This window comes from Miniopterus schreibersii (assembly GCF_964146895.1).
Source record: "Miniopterus schreibersii genome assembly, chromosome: 11".
NCBI lineage: Eukaryota > Metazoa > Chordata > Mammalia > Chiroptera > Miniopteridae > Miniopterus > Miniopterus schreibersii.
The window spans coordinates 7236873-7258013 of record NC_138111.1 but is presented as its reverse complement, the minus strand read 5'-3'; the positions used below and the strand labels follow the sequence as shown (position 1 = coordinate 7258013).

Here is a 21141-nt window from a genome sequence, read left to right as displayed (position 1 = left end):
CTGATTTTGATTTTTTAGACATATGCTTAGAGGAGTCGTCTTTTACTCCGTAGCTTAAAAGAGTGCACTTCTGAAGTTTGAGTTGTTTCACGCTGTAATGTAGTAGTATTTTAATATGAGTTCTTTTATAAATTGTCATTTGCCAAGAACAGTATTAGAATTTTAAATCTTCCAACTTTTTATTTATACTCCTGTAGGTAGTGTTGCCCCTCTTTTTATGGATGGAAGCTGAGGTTCAGGGAAGTTTTGACATTCTGAAAATTTTGAAGATTTACATCTTCTGGCTCTTTGTGTTAACTATGATACAATTTGGCCATTAGAACTAACAGGAATGTGGATGATAGACCACTTAAATGTAATTAAAATCCATATATGTAGGAAAAAACGTAATATGAATTTGGAGTAATCAGAATTTGATCTTTATTAGATTTTTCCCCCCTTGATATCCCCCTCAAGTTCTAATTGATGAAAAAAGTTTCAAAACTGGAAAAGTGCAGAACTATTTTCACTGGTTTAAACGCTCATTAAGTCCTGAGTTCTAACATGGTCTCACCATTTGCCTGTCTATTTTAGGCGCCCACCATCTGGCCTCTCCCCCTTCTCAGTCAGAGTCTCTGCTCGCCATGTTTGATCCGCTGTCTTCACATGAAGGTAAATTAGTCAGATGAGCTTTTTAAAAATTGAGATATAATCCACATATAGCATTATATTAGTTTCAAGGGTACAACGTAATGATTCAGTATTTGTATATATTGTGAAATGATGAAGTGAGCTTTTTGACTCTTGTCTCATCACAGACCAAAGAATGCAGCCAAAACCCTTTGTTAATAGTGCCTTGGTTGGATCAGTTGTGCCTCAGTTGCAAACTTTTTTCCTGTGTTCCAGGAGCTTCTTCTGCGGTAAGGCCAAAGGTGCACTATGCCAGGCCGTCGCATCCACCACCAGACCCCCCGATCCTGGAAGGAGCTGTGGGAGGAAATGAGGCCAGGCTGCCATACTTTGGTTCCCACGTTTTAACTCCAGCGGAAATGGAGGCATTCAAGCAAAGGCATTCTTACCCTGAGAGATTAGTTCGCAGCAGGAGCTCTGATATAGTATCTTCTGTCCGGAGACCTATGAGTGACCCCAGCTGGAACCGCCGCCCAGGGAATGAGGAGCGAGAGCTTCCTCCAGCCGCAGCCATTGGTGCTAATTCTTTGGTGGCTGCACCTCATTCGTCATCTTCATCTCCGAGTAAGGACTCCTCAAGAGGAGAGGTATGGGACACAGGCCTCGAAGGAGAATTTGCTATATTTAATATGCAGAAATGAAATGATTTGTCTAAGGCAGGGGTGGGGGATGTCTGGCTCAAGGGCCATATACAGCCCAAGAAATCATTTGGTCTGGCCCTGCCACGGCAACCACTGGTGGGACTCGAAATTCAGTAAATCTAGGAGCTTTTTTTCATAGCTAATTTTTAAGTTGATATTTTTATATGGCCTGTGAATGATGTTAGAAATATCTAAATGGCCCTTGGCAGAAAAAAATGTTCCCCACCCCTGGTCTAAGGTCATGTGATGAGCTAGTGACATGTGGTCTTAATGATAACTTAGCATAATCGGTGATCAAAACATGAACTTTGAAGTTGGTCAGATCTAGACTTGAGTCCCAGCTGTGCACATACAGGCTGTATAACTTTGGGGAAGATGAGTGATAACTTCTTTTAGCCTCATGTTTCTCATCTATAAAAAGGGCTTAATAATAGTATTTATCTCCTAAGGCTACTGTGAGGTTTAAATGAGATAATATATATCCTATTGCTCAGTGTCTGGCACACAGTATGGACTTGATTTTATTATTAATACTACTGCTACCATCTCTACTACCCTTCTAGACTTTGTTTGCCCTGCATCTACTCATAAGAGTGTATTAAGTGCGTATTCTATGCTAGGCTCCATATTAAGCTCTCAGTTTACTAACAGGGATGAGATAGTGCTTACCTTCAAGCAGATCCTTGTCTGGTGCTTAAAAGGTACACTTCCATGTTCCAGAAGTTTCCTATACAGCAATAAGAACAGTTTTGCTTTTAAGACAAACCTGAGGGGTATTTGTATTTCACAGACTAACTGAAATCCTTTTCGTAGTAATTTGTCCTGCTGCCCAACTCCAAATAAAGCATCAAACTTTTTCTACAGACTGAAGAGCGCAAAGATAGCGATGATGAGAAATCAGACAGGAACAGACCTTGGTGGAGAAAGCGTTTTGTTTCTGCCATGCCTAAAGGTAATTTTATAAAATATTAGAATGCTGTATTAGCAATAAGAAACAAAGCCCTGGAATCTCTTTCAGAGAGCCAGCATCTCACCTTCTCTCTCCTAAGACCTGCTGGGCTCGTTTCCAGCTGTTTTCACACAGGTGGATGCTAAGGCAGAGCTTTAGAAATGACAGTTCTTGTTCTTTGCAGGAAGTGGTAGTGAGTTCATAAACGGAAGTCATACAGGTCACAGTTGTTTAAATATCATGTACCCCTGATGTTAGGCATGGAGGACTTTTGATATGTATTGCCAGTAATTATTGCAGGAAAAAGGGATGCTATCAGTCATTAAACTGAAAGTTTGAAATTCATCCTTTATATTCCTGGAGTAAACTTAAGCTTTTAATGTTTATGTGCTTTGAGATTGTTTATACCCTGAATATTAGTGTTTATTTTGGAAGGCAGTTGTATAAAATTGTTTGCTTTTTTTGTGAATAGCCTGGCATCATACCAGTAGATATTGAGCTTTGAGTTTGCAGAAGCATCTCTTCCTGAAAGGAGAGATCCTCCAGGACTAGAGCTAGGGACTTCTTCTGGAGGCTCTTCTCGGCCCTGTGGCGCTCAGGAGCTGAGGCGCACCACCTTCATGCTGTATTCAAGCCCACTTGAGGAGAGGATGGGCTCAGAGTTTTGAATGTGTTGTTTCTGAGCAGAGGTTAAAAGGCAGTGGTTTTGATTTAGTCCCAGTAGATTCCCGTTCAATCATTGTTCCTGTGGCAGACGACTCTGAACGCTTCTTTAAGAGCCTTCCATGCTATTTTAAGAACGATTATCAATTGACACTTGGGATTTCTTAGCTTTTAAACTTTTCACCTTCCTTTCACTTAGAAATGCTGGCACACCAGTTAACTCCAAAATGACTGCTGTCTTCCAAGTAGTGCAGTATGTTATATGTCACACTACTGACTTTATTTAATTTCCAGCTCCTATACCATTTAGAAAGAAAGAAAAACAAGAAAAAGACAAAGATGATCTGGGGCCTGACAGATTCTCAACACTCACAGGTTTGTAGACCCATGGACTTCCTGGCTCCTTCATTCCCAGAGCACATATTTCATAACACTTTTTCTTGGGTGCCATAAGCGTTGCCTTTTTAGAAGAGTGTGTCTGTGTGTGGAGAGTGGGGAGTGTGTTCTTCGTAGCTCTGCGGTTCCCAGTTGGCCACAGTGAGCCTCAGTATGCTCTTCCTGCAGACGCCACCATCACCCTCATCCTCATGACCATAACTCCCGCTCAGCCTGAGGCCCCAGTGCTGGGCCTCTAGACACCCTCCAGCTCCGCATCTTAGTGGGGTGATGACACTAGTGCCTTTTAGGAAAATGTGGTCATGGTTTTAGTGCTGTGCATGCCATGTCTGTGGATCATTGATTGAACAGTTTTCTCTAACCTTGATCGTAGAATTCTAAATTTATCTGTAGCTCTTGATTATTCAGGATCACAGTGAAATTCTGTTTTACCTAACATTTCCTTTTTTCGTGATAAGGTGTTTGTTCAAACAATATCATAAATTTATAAACTTTACTAATTTTTTACAGCGTGAATCATTTTACCATTGCTTTCTGACTCAAGGAAAATACAGCTAGGGGTTGGGTTCCGGCCTTATTCAGAATTTGTATTTTTACAGCTTCTTTTTGGCATGTTACGAATGTGCACCTGAAAGAGTGTGAGTAGTGTTAAGGACTCAGTCTTGAGTTTGATAGCTGTATACTGTTTCCAATGACTATAGAGCACCAAAGGGAAATTAATTTCTCACCTCTTTCTTTTTTCTTATCTTGATTTTAAATTATATTAAGTTAAAATGAAGAGTTTTATTTAAAAATGGGGTAGGTTTCGAAAGAACATCCTCCTCAAAGCTGAGCTTAGTACAGGTAGAATCCCATTTTAATGCATGTTGTTCTAATGTCTAGTTCTCTATTAAATTTAGATGTAGTTCCTTGTCCTAGCACACATCCCTGCTTTGATGCATGACTATCCTGGAATAAAGGGTTTTGAACAGCAGGTGCTGTGCCTCCAGGCCTCTGGTCCCTACTGAGAGCAGTCAAGCCCATCTTATTCAGCCGGCCAATACTTGTTGAACATCTGACTCATGCCGGGCACTGTGCTAAGTGTTGTAGGTATTAAGTCAAACCACAAGGACCCCTGTTCTTCAGGAACTCAGTCTGACTGAGACGAGGTGGAAAGGCATCCTTTTGGCAAGATGTTTATGTTTCCTTAGTGTTAGGACACACCAGTGTTTACAGAGTGGAATACTCTTAATGAAATCTCATGTTTTTATAATGTTGAATGGATAATTTTGGAGAAGTTATAAATTATTTTTTACTTTTCTTTGGGCAATACATTTTTCTTGGTTCTTGGTTCTTAAACTGGAAGCTAGGTAAGAGTAGAATAAATTTTTTTCATAAAGTATCTCATTTTCTTTGTGTTTAATTCAAGCCGCTCAACTTCTCTACTGGTATGGAAACTTCTATCTAGTCCTAACTAATGACCCAGTGAAAATTATTATTAAATCCATTTAAAAATGCTGTGAAAGGAAATAATTCTTAACAGTCTGCCCATAATACCACCATCCTAACTATTTTTTTTCTTTTCATGTTCTCTCTCAATCTTTATTTGTACATGGCTTTTCATGGTAAAATCAGAGCGTGTATGTAATTGTATTCTTTTACCACATGTTATTTCGAAAGCTCTCTCCCAGTTTCTACTAGACATAGTAGTTTTTAAATCACTTTTATTGTCTCTAAGATAATCTATCACATGATTTTACTGCAGTGTGAACATTCTCTTGCTTTTGGATTTTTAAATGGTACCCAACTTTTACTATGAAAATACTGCTCATAGCTTCATATATGTAGCAATTTTTGTTTTCCTTATTTTCCTGGGGTAAAAATTTTAAGAATGGCATTATAGAAATGAAGTCTGTAAGCAACATTATGGCTTTCACTATATATAAGCCAAATTCTGTTGTCCCTTTTTCAGAAGAGTCTCAACAGCACTGAAAACCAATAGCAAAAAGTACTCCCCCTCCACACAAAAATTTTGTACTGATAAAGGTTTTTATAAGTTTACATTTTGAAGATCAGGTTATGACTCTCTGATCATGCATTCAGATGCCATTATAGCAGAAAGATTAAGTTACTTTGGAAAATCTCTACATTGTACTACAATTTTATGGAGACAAAAATACTAAGTATTTTTTTCATGGAAACAAAAGAAGCACCTATGAGCATAAGTACTTAACCTCTCTATACCTCAATTTCCTCTTTTGTAAAATGGGGTTGATAGTAGTACCTCCCTGTGGGGTTGTTATGATGATTGATTGAGATCATTCATATAAAATGCTTAGCACAGTTTCTGGCACGTGGTCAGTGCTCAATAAATGTTAGCTGCTATTAACACATGCATGTATGTATTCTAGTGATTTTTAGACTTTTTAAAAAATGGGATTCTACCAGAATGTGGACATTTATGGTAGTCACCTGCTTGGCCTAGATCTATCACAGGAGTTTACATTTCACTGTGGACTTTACTGTGTCCCATAGATCTGTAGCAGTTCTTTGCTTTGATGACAATTAATTCACTGCAGGAAAACATTTTAGTGTGCTAACTTTGCTGACAGGATGACGGTCCTGTCAGTAAGCAGTGCTGCCTCTGTGATTGTGATAAGCTTTTTCTCTGTGCACCCCAGGTACAATCCCAGCACTCCCCAACAGTGTCTAGATTCTCTGGGAGTGCCTCTGACACCATTGCATGCACAAAAGTGCTCTGTTCCAGCAGCTGCACTGTCATGGTGAGATCCAGTGAGATAGCATATGAAAATCTGAAGTTTTCAAATCTGGTGTAGAGAGAGAAATCCAGGAAGCAAGACTGGAGGAAGGCAATTTTTATTATTATTTAAAGGCTTTAATTCTCAGTTTGAATACTTCTTTTTCTGCTCCTTCAGCATGGAGATGTCTGAATAAATGAAGTCTGCATATAAGAGTGCATTGTTGGGAATTCTGTTAGCATGAGTTGCTAATAACAGTGGTTTGAGTGTAAGCACTTTAGAAACCCATCATCCATTTGGTCTGCACTGAACTTTTTGACACTGTCATGCAGAATTGTGGCAATGATGAGAAAGTGGAGCTAATCCTCCCGCTCCCGTGCTTTGGAAGGCTCTCAGGCCTAGAAATGGGAGGAGTAGGCAGCTGCATGGTGCCTCTTAACGCTGGGATATGTGCTCTTTTTAAGTTTCACCTCCTAATCGGCCTTTGGGATTGTGCTCCTGGTGTCGTACTAACATCAGAGTTGGTACAAACCGAGGGGAGCTCATTCTCTCCCTCTCCTTTGCCCACAGATGATCCCAGCCCCAGACTCAGTGCACAGGCTCAGGCCGCTGAGGACATCCTGGACAAATACAGGAATGCCATTAAACGAACCAGCCCCAGTGAAGCAGCAATGGCCAACTATGAAAGTGCAGGTGATAACTGTGATAAGATTCGAATAGTAACTTTTGTATCAGTGTTAAGGTGATTTGAATTAAAAATAGCTTTTTAATAGCACTGTTGTTGAATAGCTGTCCCAAAAGTGTGGCACAGTCCCCAAGATAAATGAAGAGGAAACAAAGGTATGTAAAAGCACAGCTTGTACACTGCATATATGTATGCTTGTGTGTGCACAGTGTGTCTCTGGAAGAAGACTGAGAGGGGCAGCCTGTGGAGAGGTGAACTTCACACAGCTTTTATTTTGAAAAGTTTTAAAATAACAGAAAAGTTGAAAAAATGCAGTTCCATACTCCCTCTACTTAGACTTATCAATTGTTAACATTTTCCTACATTCCTCTCTATATAGTTTTTTCTGAAGTAAATTAAAATTGTCTCCTAATAATAAATATATTTTTCCTATACAAGCATAGTATCTTTATCACACTAAGGAACTTTCAATTCCTTTTGATTTTTATACATGCATTTCTTATCTAAATCGATGAGTTAAAAACATCAAAACAAGTGTGGAACCACAGGTCTGTCCTGGCTCATTCCTGGACAGGGGGAGAAGCCCTGGGGAGGAGAATGAGACCTGCACACATGGCCCCTCAGCCACTGGCTAGCCAAGGGTTTGCAGCTGCCTTCTATGGGCAGGATTCCATATCCATAAAATGAGGTGTTATGTAAAATTATTTTTGAGACCCTTTCAGTTCTGTGGTTCAGTGATTCTGATTACAGAGTATTATTATTTTTTGAACTATGTTTTTATTGATTTCTTTTTAGAGAGAGAGGAAAGGAGAGGGAGAGAGAGAGAAACATAAATGTGAGAGAAACATCGATCGGTTGCCTCCTGCATGCACCCTGACTGGGGCTCGATCAAACCCGCAACCTGGGTATGTGCCCTGACTGGGAATTGAATCAGTGACCATTCGGTGCACAAGGTGACACTCAACAAACTGAGCCACACAGGCCAGGGCCAGAGTAGTATTTTTATGAAATAAAGACTTTCATTATTTTTGTTTAGGATCGGTATAAGAAGTAAAATCATTCTCTTCTTAACAAGTAGACTCTTGATATGTTATCACTGCTGTGAATATCTTGTTTAAATGTTTGAAGTTCTCTTTTTCAAAGAACTCTTATTGTAAAGCACAATGCTAATTTATCGCTGAGCTGCTCAGAATAACTAGTGGTGCCAGACTATTTCAGGTTAACTTGTTTGTCCTTTGGGGGCGTGGGTTTTGTTCAGAGGTTATGGGTGATGGTGAAAGTGCACACGATTCTCCTCGAGATGAAACACTGCAAAACATCTCAGCTGATGACCTCCCTGACTCTGCGAGCCAAGCGGCCCAGCCCCAGGATTCCGCTTACTCTTACAGGTATTTCTTCTGTAGGATTTGGGACTCTGGGGGTTGGACTTTTCATCACCTTTGCAGTCACCTCAAGTCAAGTGATTCATTGAGTCACTTAATACATGTATAAAGCAGAGAGATAAGAACAAAGTGGCTATTTCCTGAGAAGGCTTGGCATGGTGTGTGGATGTCACATATCAAAGGCTTGAATTCAGGGATAAAGAAAGCCTCACATGCTTACAGGCACCACATAAGTAATTAAAATGAAACAAGTGGCAGCGCCTCTGACCATGCAGAGCTCCCAGCTCTAGTCCAGTCCCTGCGAGACCAGAAAGGGCCACAGCCACCAGCAGATGAGAGAATGTCGGTGGCATCTCTCAGTGTGAAGAGAGGGTTGCATTATTGTGGAGGGTGACATCTCACTGCAGGACGCTCTACCCTGGGTGGTGGTAGATGCCTCAGTAGTTGGAAGTTGAAAGGAGCAGGTTTTGGCTCAGCACAGAAGGTTTCCAACAATAGAGCAATAATAGGGGGCTTCCTGCCAGGTCATGAGCTGTCTAGAGAGCTGTAGTAGAAGGCATTCTAAGTTTGGGAGGTGCCTCCCAAATATACCTTTCTGACTTTCCTAGTGCCTACCGTAGATCTCAGCACATCTAGATGGTCAAAAAGCACTTATTGTTCACTGATTCTGGTGACTTTACAGAACAGCCCTTGCCCAGAACACTTTTACATAAAGCCTTGCTCTTGGGTCCCTAGAAAGCCTATCCCTTTAAGTGAGGTGTCAATAAGTTTAAAATTCCCTTTTATTTACGACCACTTGAAACATTTGAGTCCTGAAGTAGCATGTTAATTTACATAGTAAATATTCATAAAATGTGACCCTATCTGAATATAGAAATTAATTTTCTACTCATTTTTCAGAGATGCAAAAAAGAAACTGAGGCTTGCTCTTTGCTCTGCGGATTCTGTTGCTTTCCCAGTGCTAAGCCATTCTACAAGGAACGGTTTACCAGACCACACAGACCCAGAAGGTAAATTGCTATATGACCATTTATTTTTTTCTATATCTGAAGGTTGAACTATATGAAATTGCCAGTATTCAACTGTATTTAAGCTTTACAGCATTTCCATATGGTTCAACTTAATACATTCATATTAGAATCAGTAAAGGGCACTTTAATTATTACTGTTGGTTCATTAGTGTTCTCTGATTGAGAGTGATGATCAGTTTAGTTCTGCTGACACGTGGTAAAGCAGAATTGACGTCCCAAAGGGCTGAGGGACAAAATAGAGCTTGCATAAGCATGTGGATTTTCTCAACAGTAACAGAATACTTATTTTTTTTGTTTAGAGAATGAAATTGTATGTTTCTTAAAAGTTCAAATAGCGGAAGCAATTAATTTACAAGATAAAAACTTAATGGCTCAACTGCAAGAAACAATGCGCTGTGTGTGCCGCTTTGATAACAGGACTTGCAGGAAACTGCTGGCCTCGATCGCCGAGGACTACAGGTAACGTACAGCCTTTCGCTTGTAGACCCTGTTTCAGCAGCAAGTATTTTCTCCTTGGTCCTTATTTTGGAGATGAATTGAGGCTCACTACAAAGTGCTCAGCTCTGTTTACCTGGATGTAGATTCCTGAGGAACACATTTAGCTCTTTAGCCTGGAAATGTAGTTATAAATGAACAGCTCTTACAGAGAAGTTCTGTCTACTCCAGCATGGCCCAAAGGAGCCTTAGCAGAGGTGAGGCCAGGGTAACTAGGGTATCATTTCCCCTTTTTAGGGGTGATAGAGAAGGCTACTTCCTGGACCAGGGAGGCAGGAGCAGGCCTAGGAATTGCTACCTTTTGTCTCTGGCCAGTCTCCTGCTAACAGTTGTGGAGGAAAACATAATTGAGAAACTTAGGAAGTGAAGAGGCTTTGAAGCTTAGGGCACAGGTGCTCTGAGCTTGTTACATTTAGACTGTATGCATGTAATTGATGGTATGTGTAATGATCTAGTGGTATAGGAGCCTGTATTTTGTTCTTATTTTAGTTTTCTGTAGCAGTCAGTTTCCTCTTAGGTACAAGGTACTACCAGTGTGGAGACTGCGCTGCAATATAAAATAGACCAGCAATGGTAGGGACTCAGTCATGTTCCGTGAGTTAGGTAGCTATGTGGTCATCCCAGGAGATGCTGTTCTTCACAGACACTCAGATGGTTCTGTTTCTCGAGCTGGCGGCATAATTCGTCTTCAGGACCATTGTCTGCAGCCTGACATGCTAACGTGTAAAACTAAAATCTGTGAAGTAATTTTTTTTTAAAGAAAGATTAGGACTCTTAGTCTCCATAGAAAGTGTGCACTGTGTATACCCAGTGTTCTGCAAAGCGTGTTTCCTTTTAGGAAAAGGGCCCCCTACATTGCTTATCTGACTCGCTGTCGACAAGGACTGCAAACCACGCAGGCTCACCTGGAGAGGTTACTGCAGAGGGTTTTGCGGGACAAGGAGGTGGCCAATCGATACTTCACCACAGTCTGTGTGCGGCTGCTGCTTGAGAGCAAAGAAAAGAAGATCCGGGAGTTCATTCAAGGTAACTGAAGACCTTTAAGATTGAATATCTCTTCAGCCACATAGCATTGGGAGGATTTGGAAATTTTTGTTTTGCTAGTTTGAATACCTACATGTCTAAGAATCAGTTTCCTTAAATTCCCAGTTATTTTATGGATTCTTAATAAAAAATTTTTATTGGATTGAATATCTTTAGTTTTTAAAAAATTGATAAAATTGGTAGTTTTGGATCCACACAGTTTTTCTCATTTTTTAAACCAAAGCACATCATTTTTTAACACGCCCTTTCTCTTAACATTTTATATCTCTTACCTTTCTCCTGATTTTAATGATTTAGCTGCATATTCTCCTAAAACAAACCATGCCCAGACACTTTTGGCTTTAAGAACATAGTATCTGCATAGCTAGTGATTAAAATGATATCTGTAATTTCCTTTATAAAATTATTCAGATAGTGTATTTTTAAAATTATCATTTTGCATTGGAGACTTTCAGAAACTCACAGCAGCTGATGATAAAACTGCTCAGGTAGAAGACTTCCTGCAGTTCCTCTATGGCGCAATGGCCCAGGACGTCATATGGCAAAACGCGAGTGAGGAGCAGCTTCAGGACGCTCAGCTGGCCATTGAGCGAAGCGTGATGAATCGGATTTTCAAGCTTGCTTTCTACCCTAATCAGGATGGGGACATACTCCGTGACCAGTGAGTGCTTCTGTGTGTCGCGCCTGTGCTGGACCACATAGGAAGACATCAGCTAGCCCATCCTTTAGAGGAGCTGACTTAAGACTGGTATCTAATAGAGAAATGCATGTTGTTACCATTTCCACCCATCAGAGTGACAATAGCAAAAAGAAAGCTGTTACCCTGTTTCAGGGGTGTGGGGGATCAGGCTGAGGGCGTATACAGTAGTCTGGCCTTTTTGGAAGCACAGCTGCTTCCTCTGCCTCAGCTCTCTTTCCCTCCCTTCTTCATACTCGTGCTTACCCTTCAGATCTTGACCCAAGCCTGCCTTCCTTGGAGAAACCGTTCCTTGCCTTTCTGACGAGGTTACTCCCCTGGCAGGGCACTCGGGCCTGGACCTCTCTCAAGTGGTTTCACGTTTGTCAGAGTCTTGATTCTCGGCCTGGCACTGCTTACATTTGGGCCAGATAGTTCTCAGGTGCGGGGACTCCGAGCATTGGAGGAGTTTAGCAGCCTCTGTGCTCTACACGGTAGAGCTAGCAGTACCCCACCAGTGTGAGAGCCACAAAGGTCTCCAGACACTGCCAGATGTCCCCAGGAGGGCACAGTCGCCCCTGCTCTTGTTCAGTGTGTGCTCATCTGTGAATGCTTCTCCCCCCGCCACCCCCGGGGCCCTTACGTGATGCCCTTACCCACTGCTCTCAGCCTTGAGCACAGGGCTTGACTGCGGACGTACGTTTAGTATTCATTAGGAATGAAACGTTATCTATTTGAATATCAAAAAGTATCTGGAATTGTATGGTATGTAACTTACATCTCAGTAGAGCTGTTTTTAAAAACTAATCCTAAAAATTAATCCTGAAAAATAAATACCTGCAATGGAGACAGTGGTTATTTTGGGGCAGGGCGACTGGATGATTTAACATTTTTCTTTTGCATTTTCTTGAGCGTTGCTTTACAACCCATTTCTGCCCCAAGCAGAATGCACCAGGGACTCTCAAGAGGTCCATGTAATAGGAGCTCAGTGGTTTTTGTAAGATTTTTTCACGGAAATTTTAAGATGTTGCATGTATGTTTGAGAGTTCACTTTCCTCTGAATGGGTTGGGATCGTTCCACCCCACTTCTCACTTGTTCATAGTCTCAGAGGCTGTTAGCCACTCCCAGGCTCTGTCCTGTACACCAAGTGGGACCTGTTTCCTCGTCAGAGCACCAGCTTTTGGCTTCCAGCCTGGGGTAAGGAGTGGGGACATTCAAACCGTATTGACTGCAAAGAGCACTTTCAGCAGGTGATTCCGGCTTCTCCTCCCCGGCATCTCTGCAGGTGCCACAGGAGGAGAGCTCAGTCTTCTGGAAAGAACACTAGCAGCAGGAAAGCTGGTTTAGCCTGTGCACCTTAGTCAAACCTTCACCTGTTTAAGCTGAATTAGTTTCCCTTGTGAAATGAAAGGTTGCATGTTGAGTCTCTTCTGCATCTAAGTGTCTTTAGTTCCTGGCTTTTGACCCTCTACCTCCTGTTAGCCTGCTTACTAATCAGTGTGCCCAGGTGGGCTACGGGCTGAAGGCCCCTCCTCTCTCCCTGGAATGCTGTCTAGTCTGGGAAAGAACTTCCAACCGTGTCTACATCTCCTCAGCATTTCTGAGCAGATCCTAAATGTGAACTTTTTAACAAAACAGAATATGTACAGCTAAGAGAGAGTCACAGCTGTAATTGTAACCTATATCTAGAAATAAGTCTAAAACATTTTAAAATGTTTTCAAAAATTAATTTTGACACTATGTACCTTATTTTCTGTATATATTTACATGTTTGTTTTTGGGGCTTTCAGGGTTCTTCATGAACACATCCAGAGATTGTCTAAAGTAGTGACTGCCAACCACAGAGCACTTCAGATACCGGAGGTAACTTGGGTTCATAGCACGGGTGGTGTTGGGAACGGAGAGCTGCTCTGAATACTGTGTGCATGTTACCAGTTTTTCAAGGACACAGAATATAATAAAATACGTAACACAGTTTGCATTAGAGGTACTTCAGTCTAACTGTGAGATTCTTGGAGAAAATTCCGGGTATTAAAATTCCGGGTGTGGAAAGGGACCTTGGTGGAGGGTGAGTCAGCTATGGGAGCTCCTGCCCCCAGCCTCTTGGCCCAGGCAAGGCTCCAGGCGCAGAAACCGCTGCCCCAGGAGGGGGATTGCACCTTACTGTGACACCAACTTACCTTTTAGTTATTGATAGTAGAGTTTTTACCTGCCATACGGCTCTTACAAAATAATAGGAAAGTTTTAGGCATTTGAGCTTTCTGGTTGTTTCATTAAAGTCCCCACTAATGGAACATTGATTAGCATAAAATTTTTAATTGATGTTTTGAATCTGTTATTTCTAAAACTGCAGCAAAGGCACATATTAATTTATAAATTGTATTCTTTTACAAGTAGCTTGTTTGTGCTTTTGGAATCAGCTACTAGATATAGAGAAGCTCTGTCCTAGCTGTTTAAGATTGAGATTTTGTGAGTTCTAGTTTCTTGTTGTTGTATGCCATTTCCTCTATTAGTGGGTATCTAGGTGGTTTTATTTTATATAGTGCAAAGCAGATTATTTAAAAGTTTAAAAATTGAGCTTCAGTCTTCAGTGGAAGATGAAGGAACTGCAATCCGGTTTCACCGAAGACAGGGAAAGGAAGCAACCTTCCCCCCTCCCCTCGCCCCGGCCTCCTGATGGGTGGTTGCTGTGGTCCTACCTGTGGTTGCCCGCCCTTAGGTTGAAGATCTCTCTGCCTGTGGTCTCACTTAGGTTTATCTTCGGGAGGCTCCGTGGCCATCTGCACAGTCAGAGATCAGGACGATCAGTGCTTACAAGACCCCGAGGGACAAGGTGCAGTGCATCCTGAGGATGTGCTCCACCATCATGAACCTGCTGAGCCTGGCCAATGAGGACTCCGTCCCTGGGGCTGATGACTTCGTCCCGGTGCTGGTGTTTGTGCTGATCAAGGTGGGCCCCCCCACACTGGAAGTTCATTCGGCATTGTGAGCAGGGGTGCAGATGTCACCCTAGGATGTTAGACACGTGGCTCTTTCCAGGCCTCCAGCTCTGTGTTGTCCAGAGAGAAAGTGTCTAACATCAAGTTTCCTTCTGTCCATAAGTCAGGGTTTTCATGACAGGATGGGAGGACTCGATTCCTAGATGCACATTTTAAAGCAGTGCCTGAAGTCCTTGGTCGGGGCTCAGTGTGTAATGACTGAGTGAAAGAAAAGTTGTGCTTTTACCATCTTCTTTCACATTGAATTCTTCATAGTACTTGTCACATAAGCTACTAAGCTTGCCGATGGTTTCTCTCCTTCAGCCTCTTTGTACCACATTATTTTAAAGTACTGACTTATTTTGTCCTTTTTTGTCTTTAAAATGGAAGTTTCCTCTTCTAAACGGTTTATTTTGAACATTTTTGGGGAAACCATGTGGTTTGGGTGCATCACTCGTGTTCTAGTGAGCTTAGCCCACCTGTTGGTGTCTGAGGTGTATTTGGCACACATCTTACTAATGTAATGTCTGCGGTATTTCTGCAACCTGAGCTCCGGGTAAGAAGCCACAGGATCAGTGTGTGCGGCCTTCATAACTCCCCGTTGCCCACGGCTCTTCTCTCTCCCACTCTGACGTAGCAGTGTAAACTTGTTTTAAGGAACAGGCCATGGCTTATCTTCCTAACCACCTAACACACCGTGTCCCTTCTCGCCACATGAAGAAGGTGAGAAGGTGAAGGAGCAGATGTTCGTGTTGCCTCTTAAACAGAGGGCATATCGTCTCTTTCAGTTTTTTCTCAGCTGATTCTACCAGAACTTACTACCCAGTTTCACTCAGTTCTCCGACAGCATTTATTTTCTATTCACATTCTGGAATCCTGGGGTGTTGCGTAAGTCCACTGGGGCGGGCTCAGCCTCCGTAGGGACCAGTGGGGTTCAGTGACTTGCAAGCATATAGAAAGCCCTAGACAGTTCAGCCAGGATTAGAACCCACTCGCCTCTCCAGTGTACTATTGCTGCTCATAATAGCTGAACTTTACAAAATAGTCCCAAGAAGGGAATTGAGGGGTTGTTTTCAAAAAGACTGGTATCTCTTTTAGAGAAAGACATTTGAAGATGTTAACTTAAATGATTTTGCAGAGCTGTACAGCTGACCAATTGACACTGTTATTTCTCATTTCTCTAGGCAAACCCACCCTGCTTGCTGTCCACTGTCCAGTATATCAGTAGCTTTTATGCCAGCTGTCTTTCTGGAGAGGAGTCCTACTGGTGGATGCAGTTCACAGCAGCAGTGGAATTCATTAAAACTATCGATGACCGGAAGTGACTGGGACCCGGCCACCAAGGCAGCAGACTGTTAGGCAGGCAAACCGATCTCTAAGAACATGTGCCAGCTGCTTTGAGGGCTGAAGCTTGTTTTGTATAATATTGTACAGCAGTCAGACATTTTAAAACAGATCTTTACTAAACAGATTAATGAGCTAACAAGCAGGTTCTCTTTTCTTTGGGCTCTTCCTTTCTGAGTTGCATATTTACCTTTGTCCCCAGGTAGAGAGAATAGTGCTGCAAAAAGGGACCACATTTTTCAGGTATTTGAAATACTAAAAACAAAGCAAAACTTCCTAGAGAATTTCTAGATCTCCATTCTTGGATACCCATTCTTTTCTTTTATTTAACAAAAAAACCCCCCACAGTATACTCCTTTTAAGATGCTGTCTAATGCCGTATGCATCCAGTGGAAGGGAGATACGAGCTGCACTGAGGATTACAATGGTGGTGACATTAGTGGCATTATCTATAAATACACTCACCTAAATTGAAAAGCTAAGAAGGAAATGTAAATATAATATATATTTATATTTGATGTAATATGGACATCTTCAGATTCTAATAAACAAGGAATATTGCTAATAGTAGATTGCGATGTACCCTCTTGTGAAATGGTTTCCTTGACAATATTTAAGCTGAGCTTAAAATCAGAAAACAAAAAAATACACAGAAATATTTATTAAAGTGTAATTCAGTTTATGAACTTTCTAGGTGTGGCGTTCGATGCCCAGGCTGCCTTTGATGAGAGGTATAAAAATCACGAGTAAGTTGCCTAGACATTCCTCACTATGGACTATGAACATGTGCAGGAGTAGAGAGATCTGTGACCGCCATACGTTACATACAGAGGACCAGCCGCTGTCTAATACTTCCTTGTGGTACTTCTCATCTAAAACACTAAGTATAGTGCAGAAGCCCCAGACAGACCTCCTTGCAACCCTTTCATTGTAATATATTTCTGATGATTCACATTGAATGCACAGACCAGGAATTCAGTGAATGTCATTTTTTTAAAAACTGATTTGTATTGTCTGCTCTAGTGATACAAGTTTTATTAGTGATAAACTATTTTAATCAACTATACTATTCTTACGGAAAAAAACCTATTTTGGCAGGTTTCTGTGCCTTTATTTCCCTCTTCTGAAGAAAAGTATGTGTTTCAGTAATTTTGATTGTATATTGATAATTAATCAGAAGTGGGTTTTGGTGTCTGAGAAATGGGCCCAGGAGGCACACCAAAGCTTCAAGCACAAGTCTTGTACCTGGCCATCACCAACGGGTTTCACTTTGTATGTGTCCTAATCACGTTTAGCTTCTTTTATAACAAACTCCGTCCTGTACTTTGAGCTCCTTTCTGACAGCGCTTCCAGGTGTTTTTAAGAGAACTGTGAGGCACCTTGAGCCCATGAGTACAGAGGTTGTCTTCCCCTCCCTTCCAGATCTCTGTCTCATTGTGCCGAAGGAAGCTGGGTTTTTTTTAAATGCCCCACCTCTTCTCATTCAGTTATTTTAAAACGTCCAAATAACAGGTTGCATAGGAGTGTGGGGTGTGGTTTCTGCCGTTTCGGGAGAGATCAGAATTAAACTGGTACTACAAAATGTCCTTTAGAGTGTTAGGTCGGGACATCTGTGCACAGTCATGTGCTTCGTGGGCTGTACCTGTCAACCTCGCCCAGGAAGGAGAAGTCCTGTCATAAATACATTACAAGGCAAACTCAAACACGGTGTCTAAGATCTAGAGGGAGTCCATTTTCTTTAGCATTTGATTCAATAAATGTTAAGTCAACAGAAGACTTGGAACAGTTGGACATGATTGTAATGGGATGTAACTCAGAAGTCAGATTTTTTTTCCCTCCACAGTGGTTGCTAATCTCTTCCATGTTATCACCATGGAAATAAATATGAAAATGTAGACACCGTACAGGCTCTTTTCTGTGGAGCAGAAGGTGTTGAGTTTGGGTTCCAGGGCTGCACTGAGGCAGGAGGGGGGGGCTTGCACCCGTGTTGGGAGTAGAACCCCAGAGATTGGCATCAGGGTCCCACCTCTGAGAAGCAGATGGATGCTTGGGTCCTGACCAGGGGCTGGTGAAGGGGCAGCGAAGGTGCCCTCTGGAAGCCTTCTGGAGCAGGGACCACTCCCCATTCCCCATCACTGGTCGACAGGGTTCATTTCAGTGCTGACCCTGAGTTTAGGAATTGGTAACACCTGCCTGGTGGGCCAGGTGTGATGTAGGGAATCATTTGATTTTGCTGTTTCAGGAAAGAGGCATCGTTCTTCCGATGTTCTTACCACACTAACTCCCACTGCTGTTTTTACTTGAGGGTTAGTGCGAAAGTTCCAAGTCACCCCTCGGAAACACTCGGTAGCCCTCGATTATCCCCTGGACTTTACAAAGATACTGAAGGTTAATGCGGAGGGAGTGGCTCAGTTCACTGCACCCGGTAGACTAGGGTGTGGGCCTGGGCCTGAGCCCCCTCCTGTGCCCCTCTCCAGGCTCCACGCAGCCGGGCTACCACCCTGCCCTGTAAACCTGTACCCCAGGGAAGGGAGAGGCCAGGTCACCTTCCTCAGGCTCGAGTGTACCACCCAAGTGTGGGTACAGCAGCCAAGTCCCAATCTGAAAGGAGCTCCGGCTGCATGCTCCCAGTCTCCAGACGTCCAGCCCGGGTCTGTAGGACCTGGAGGGTCAGGCTGAGGGCCAGGACGCCTGGTTCTCTGGCTCCAGCGAGTCTCAAGTTTGGAGACCCCCAGACACTTGGGGGCTCCTGCTGCACTCCCCCGGCTGGGCGCAGAGTCCCCAGACTCTGAGCACCGCTGTGTGGTTCTCTGGGGTCTCAGGCTGCTCCTGGGTGGGTGAGGGACCAGGGCAAAAGTCAGGCCCTTCCTCCCCCACTTCGCCGCCAGTCCAGATCCAGGCTGCTGGGCCATCTGGGGCCGCTCCAGGGACAGAGGATAAGCCAATGTTGCTCCTCTGGCCTCTACTCCCCGCCCCCATCAGGCACTGGCTGGGAGGAGGCTCTCAGCAACCGCAACAAGTGTGTTTGTCTGTCTGTACCACCCACCCCACCCCCTGCTCCGCCTCTTCCGCAGGCACAGTTTAATCCTACTCTGTGAAGTCAGGATTATTCCTATTTATTTTTTAATCTAGGTGGGGTCTCTACCTAGTGTCCTCTGGGGACACCAGCGTCATCTTCTGCAGGAAATTCAGAGATCTGAATCCACGCGGTAGGCCTGCCTTGGGGGGCTCTTCCCCTGAGGAATCCCAAAGGTGGGGCGGCGTGAGACGGCTGCGGTTGGAATTTGCTTTGCCTGGGTTGAAGCCTGGGCTGGCCGGCTTCCCTGCAGGCCTGCATTGCTGTTGCTTGGGTGACATCTTGTGGCCAAGGCAGGTACAAACCGTTGGCTGCCAGCGCTGCCAGTGAAGGTCTCTCTGGAAGAGGTGTCAGGATGCCCAGCAGGGAGGGCGGCTTCTGGACTCAGAAATACCAACCAGCCCCTCTTAACCCAGCCTTTCACTGAACTCTTTACTACCCCCAAGCTCGTCCATGTGCCGTGCCCTGGACACACTCGCAGCGGGTTCCTCTGGGCCCACCTGTGAGGTAGCAGATAAGAACCATTCTCCCTAGATGAAGCTTTTCTAGAGCAGTCCAGTGACAAGGCACTTACTCCCACTCACAGATGAGCCCCAGTCACTGACCATCTCTAAGGCTAGGAAACCGTGCTGGACACAGTGCTGAGAACCGCGGGAGCCCCTGTACCCCATTCTCTAGGGAGGTGCTACCAAGGGTAGAAGTCACAATAATGCCTTGAGTTCTGGGACCATTTCCGTGTGCCAGGCACAGAGCCTAGTGCTACACACACACTACCTCACAGGGCCCTCACCCGGGAGCTGGGTAGCAGGATGAGTCCCATTTTAGGGATGAGGAATCTGAGGTTCAGAGAGGTGAAGTGGTTTATCCAAAGCCAACCCAGAAATACTTGGCAGAACTAGCATCTAACCCAGGTCTAGGAGGGACAATCCCATCCTTTTAGTTGCAATGGGATCCTGTCTGTCCCTCTGCAAAATTTCAGCCCCACAGGATTGGGGGGATCCTGGGAATGGAAGGAGCTTTGCAAACTGTCCAGGACAGTGCCCTTGGTGGTCCCTATTATCCTGCTCCTGGCGTGCACTTCCTTCTGTGCATGTGAGCCCCTCAAGGGCAGGGTGGGACACCTGTGTCCTCCCCAGTGCCCAGCGCAGAACCTGGCACATATTGGGCATCAAATCAGACCGAATCTCTGGAGCCAGGAAAACCCACTTCCCCATCCTGCCCCCAGCCCAGGTCTACTTCCTAGTGCCACCTCCTGACTCGCCTCGTTCAGAAGAGGAGGTGACCTCGTCCTCCTTTGTTGTAATAGGCTGGCACCTGGACCCCCTCAGGGGGCCTGGCGGGGAGAGGGCTGGTTGCTGGAGATCCCTCTGGACCCCATGAGAAAGCAGCAGGGCAGGCGGAATATAAATGTGGCTGTGAACACGGAGGAACAGATGAGAGAGAGCCTCCAGGTGACTGGGTGGAGAGACCCCACCGGGGCAGCCACCTCCTCTCTGCGCACAGATTGAGCCCATGATGAAGATGAATGGAAACCCCTTTGCTGGGAAACGTGGAGGCAATCAAGACGGCTACCTGGGCTGACGGGCCCTCCCACCAGCTCGGGGCAGGGAAATGTTAGGATTCGAAATTGTGCCGCTGCCACATGGTTAGCACGGAAACCAGGCAAAACTCATGATAAGCAGCCCCAATTACAGGATAAATGATACAGGACGCCCGTTAGCTTGGCAGGAACTAGTGGGCTCGAACGGTGGCTGCGGGCAGGTATCAGGCAGCCCCTGCAAACAGATGACAGAAAGGCAGCCAGGATTGGTGGGGACCCTGTCCCCAGCCGTGGGCCCCTCAGTGAGGTGGCAGTAATGACCAGACGCCTTTCCTGCGAGCAGCTGCGGGATTTTTAAAGGCTGGTTGAGAGGGGAGATGGGAGATCATTTGGTGGGTTATCTAGCGTTTGCTGATGAAAACAAAACGAACTCGTAGCTTCCAAATCCCACCCCAGGAGGCAGGAGTGATGAGGACACTGTGTCTTCATCTTTCCAGGCTGGAAAATTCCAATTTTTCTCAATCTGTCCACTGCGGAGCAATGTGTGATCACTGGGTCGCAGGCACCGTGGACCAGGAAGAGAGGTTTACCAAGCGAATTAATATTGTCGACGAGATTGCAGGGGGCGCGTTTAACTCACTTCAGGTGCTCTAGACGCACTCGCACACTGGATAAGCTAATTACAAATCATGCCTATTTATTCATTAAACAGGGCCTGGGGGAAATTCAAAGAGGCAACACTGTCTTAACTTCATTCAATTTGCAGTCTGTGATTAAACGGAACACAGCTGCAAGACTCCAGAAATGTTACCTCATACCCGCCTTTTCCCTGG

The 21141-nt window shown here is 44.1% G+C and overlaps 1 protein-coding gene across 5 annotated transcripts in view; it reads left to right on the top strand.

The window, feature by feature from the left end:
- GAPVD1 (GTPase activating protein and VPS9 domains 1) overlaps positions 1 to 17592 on the top strand; it is a 56666-nt gene extending 39074 nt beyond the window's left edge. For 2 of the 5 annotated variants that reach the window (XM_081150910.1, XM_081150909.1), the window contains exons 14-26: positions 574 to 651; positions 886 to 1256; positions 2175 to 2262; positions 3217 to 3297; positions 6627 to 6749; positions 8000 to 8129; positions 9024 to 9133; positions 9454 to 9613; positions 10488 to 10675; positions 11141 to 11354; positions 13161 to 13233; positions 14123 to 14320; positions 15533 to 17592. In XM_081150910.1, the coding sequence (XP_081007036.1) occupies positions 574 to 651; positions 886 to 1256; positions 2175 to 2262; positions 3217 to 3297; positions 6627 to 6749; positions 8000 to 8129; positions 9024 to 9133; positions 9454 to 9613; positions 10488 to 10675; positions 11141 to 11354; positions 13161 to 13233; positions 14123 to 14320; positions 15533 to 15673 (1955 nt within the window). In that variant the 3' untranslated portion in view covers positions 15674 to 17592. The remainder of the gene's footprint in view (positions 1 to 573; positions 652 to 885; positions 1257 to 2174; positions 2263 to 3216; positions 3298 to 6626; positions 6750 to 7999; positions 8130 to 9023; positions 9134 to 9453; positions 9614 to 10487; positions 10676 to 11140; positions 11355 to 13160; positions 13234 to 14122; positions 14321 to 15532) is intronic. The other 3 variants (XM_081150911.1, XM_081150912.1, XM_081150913.1) reach the window with 2 other exon arrangements.
- Positions 17593 to 21141: the final 3549 nt, after the last annotated feature.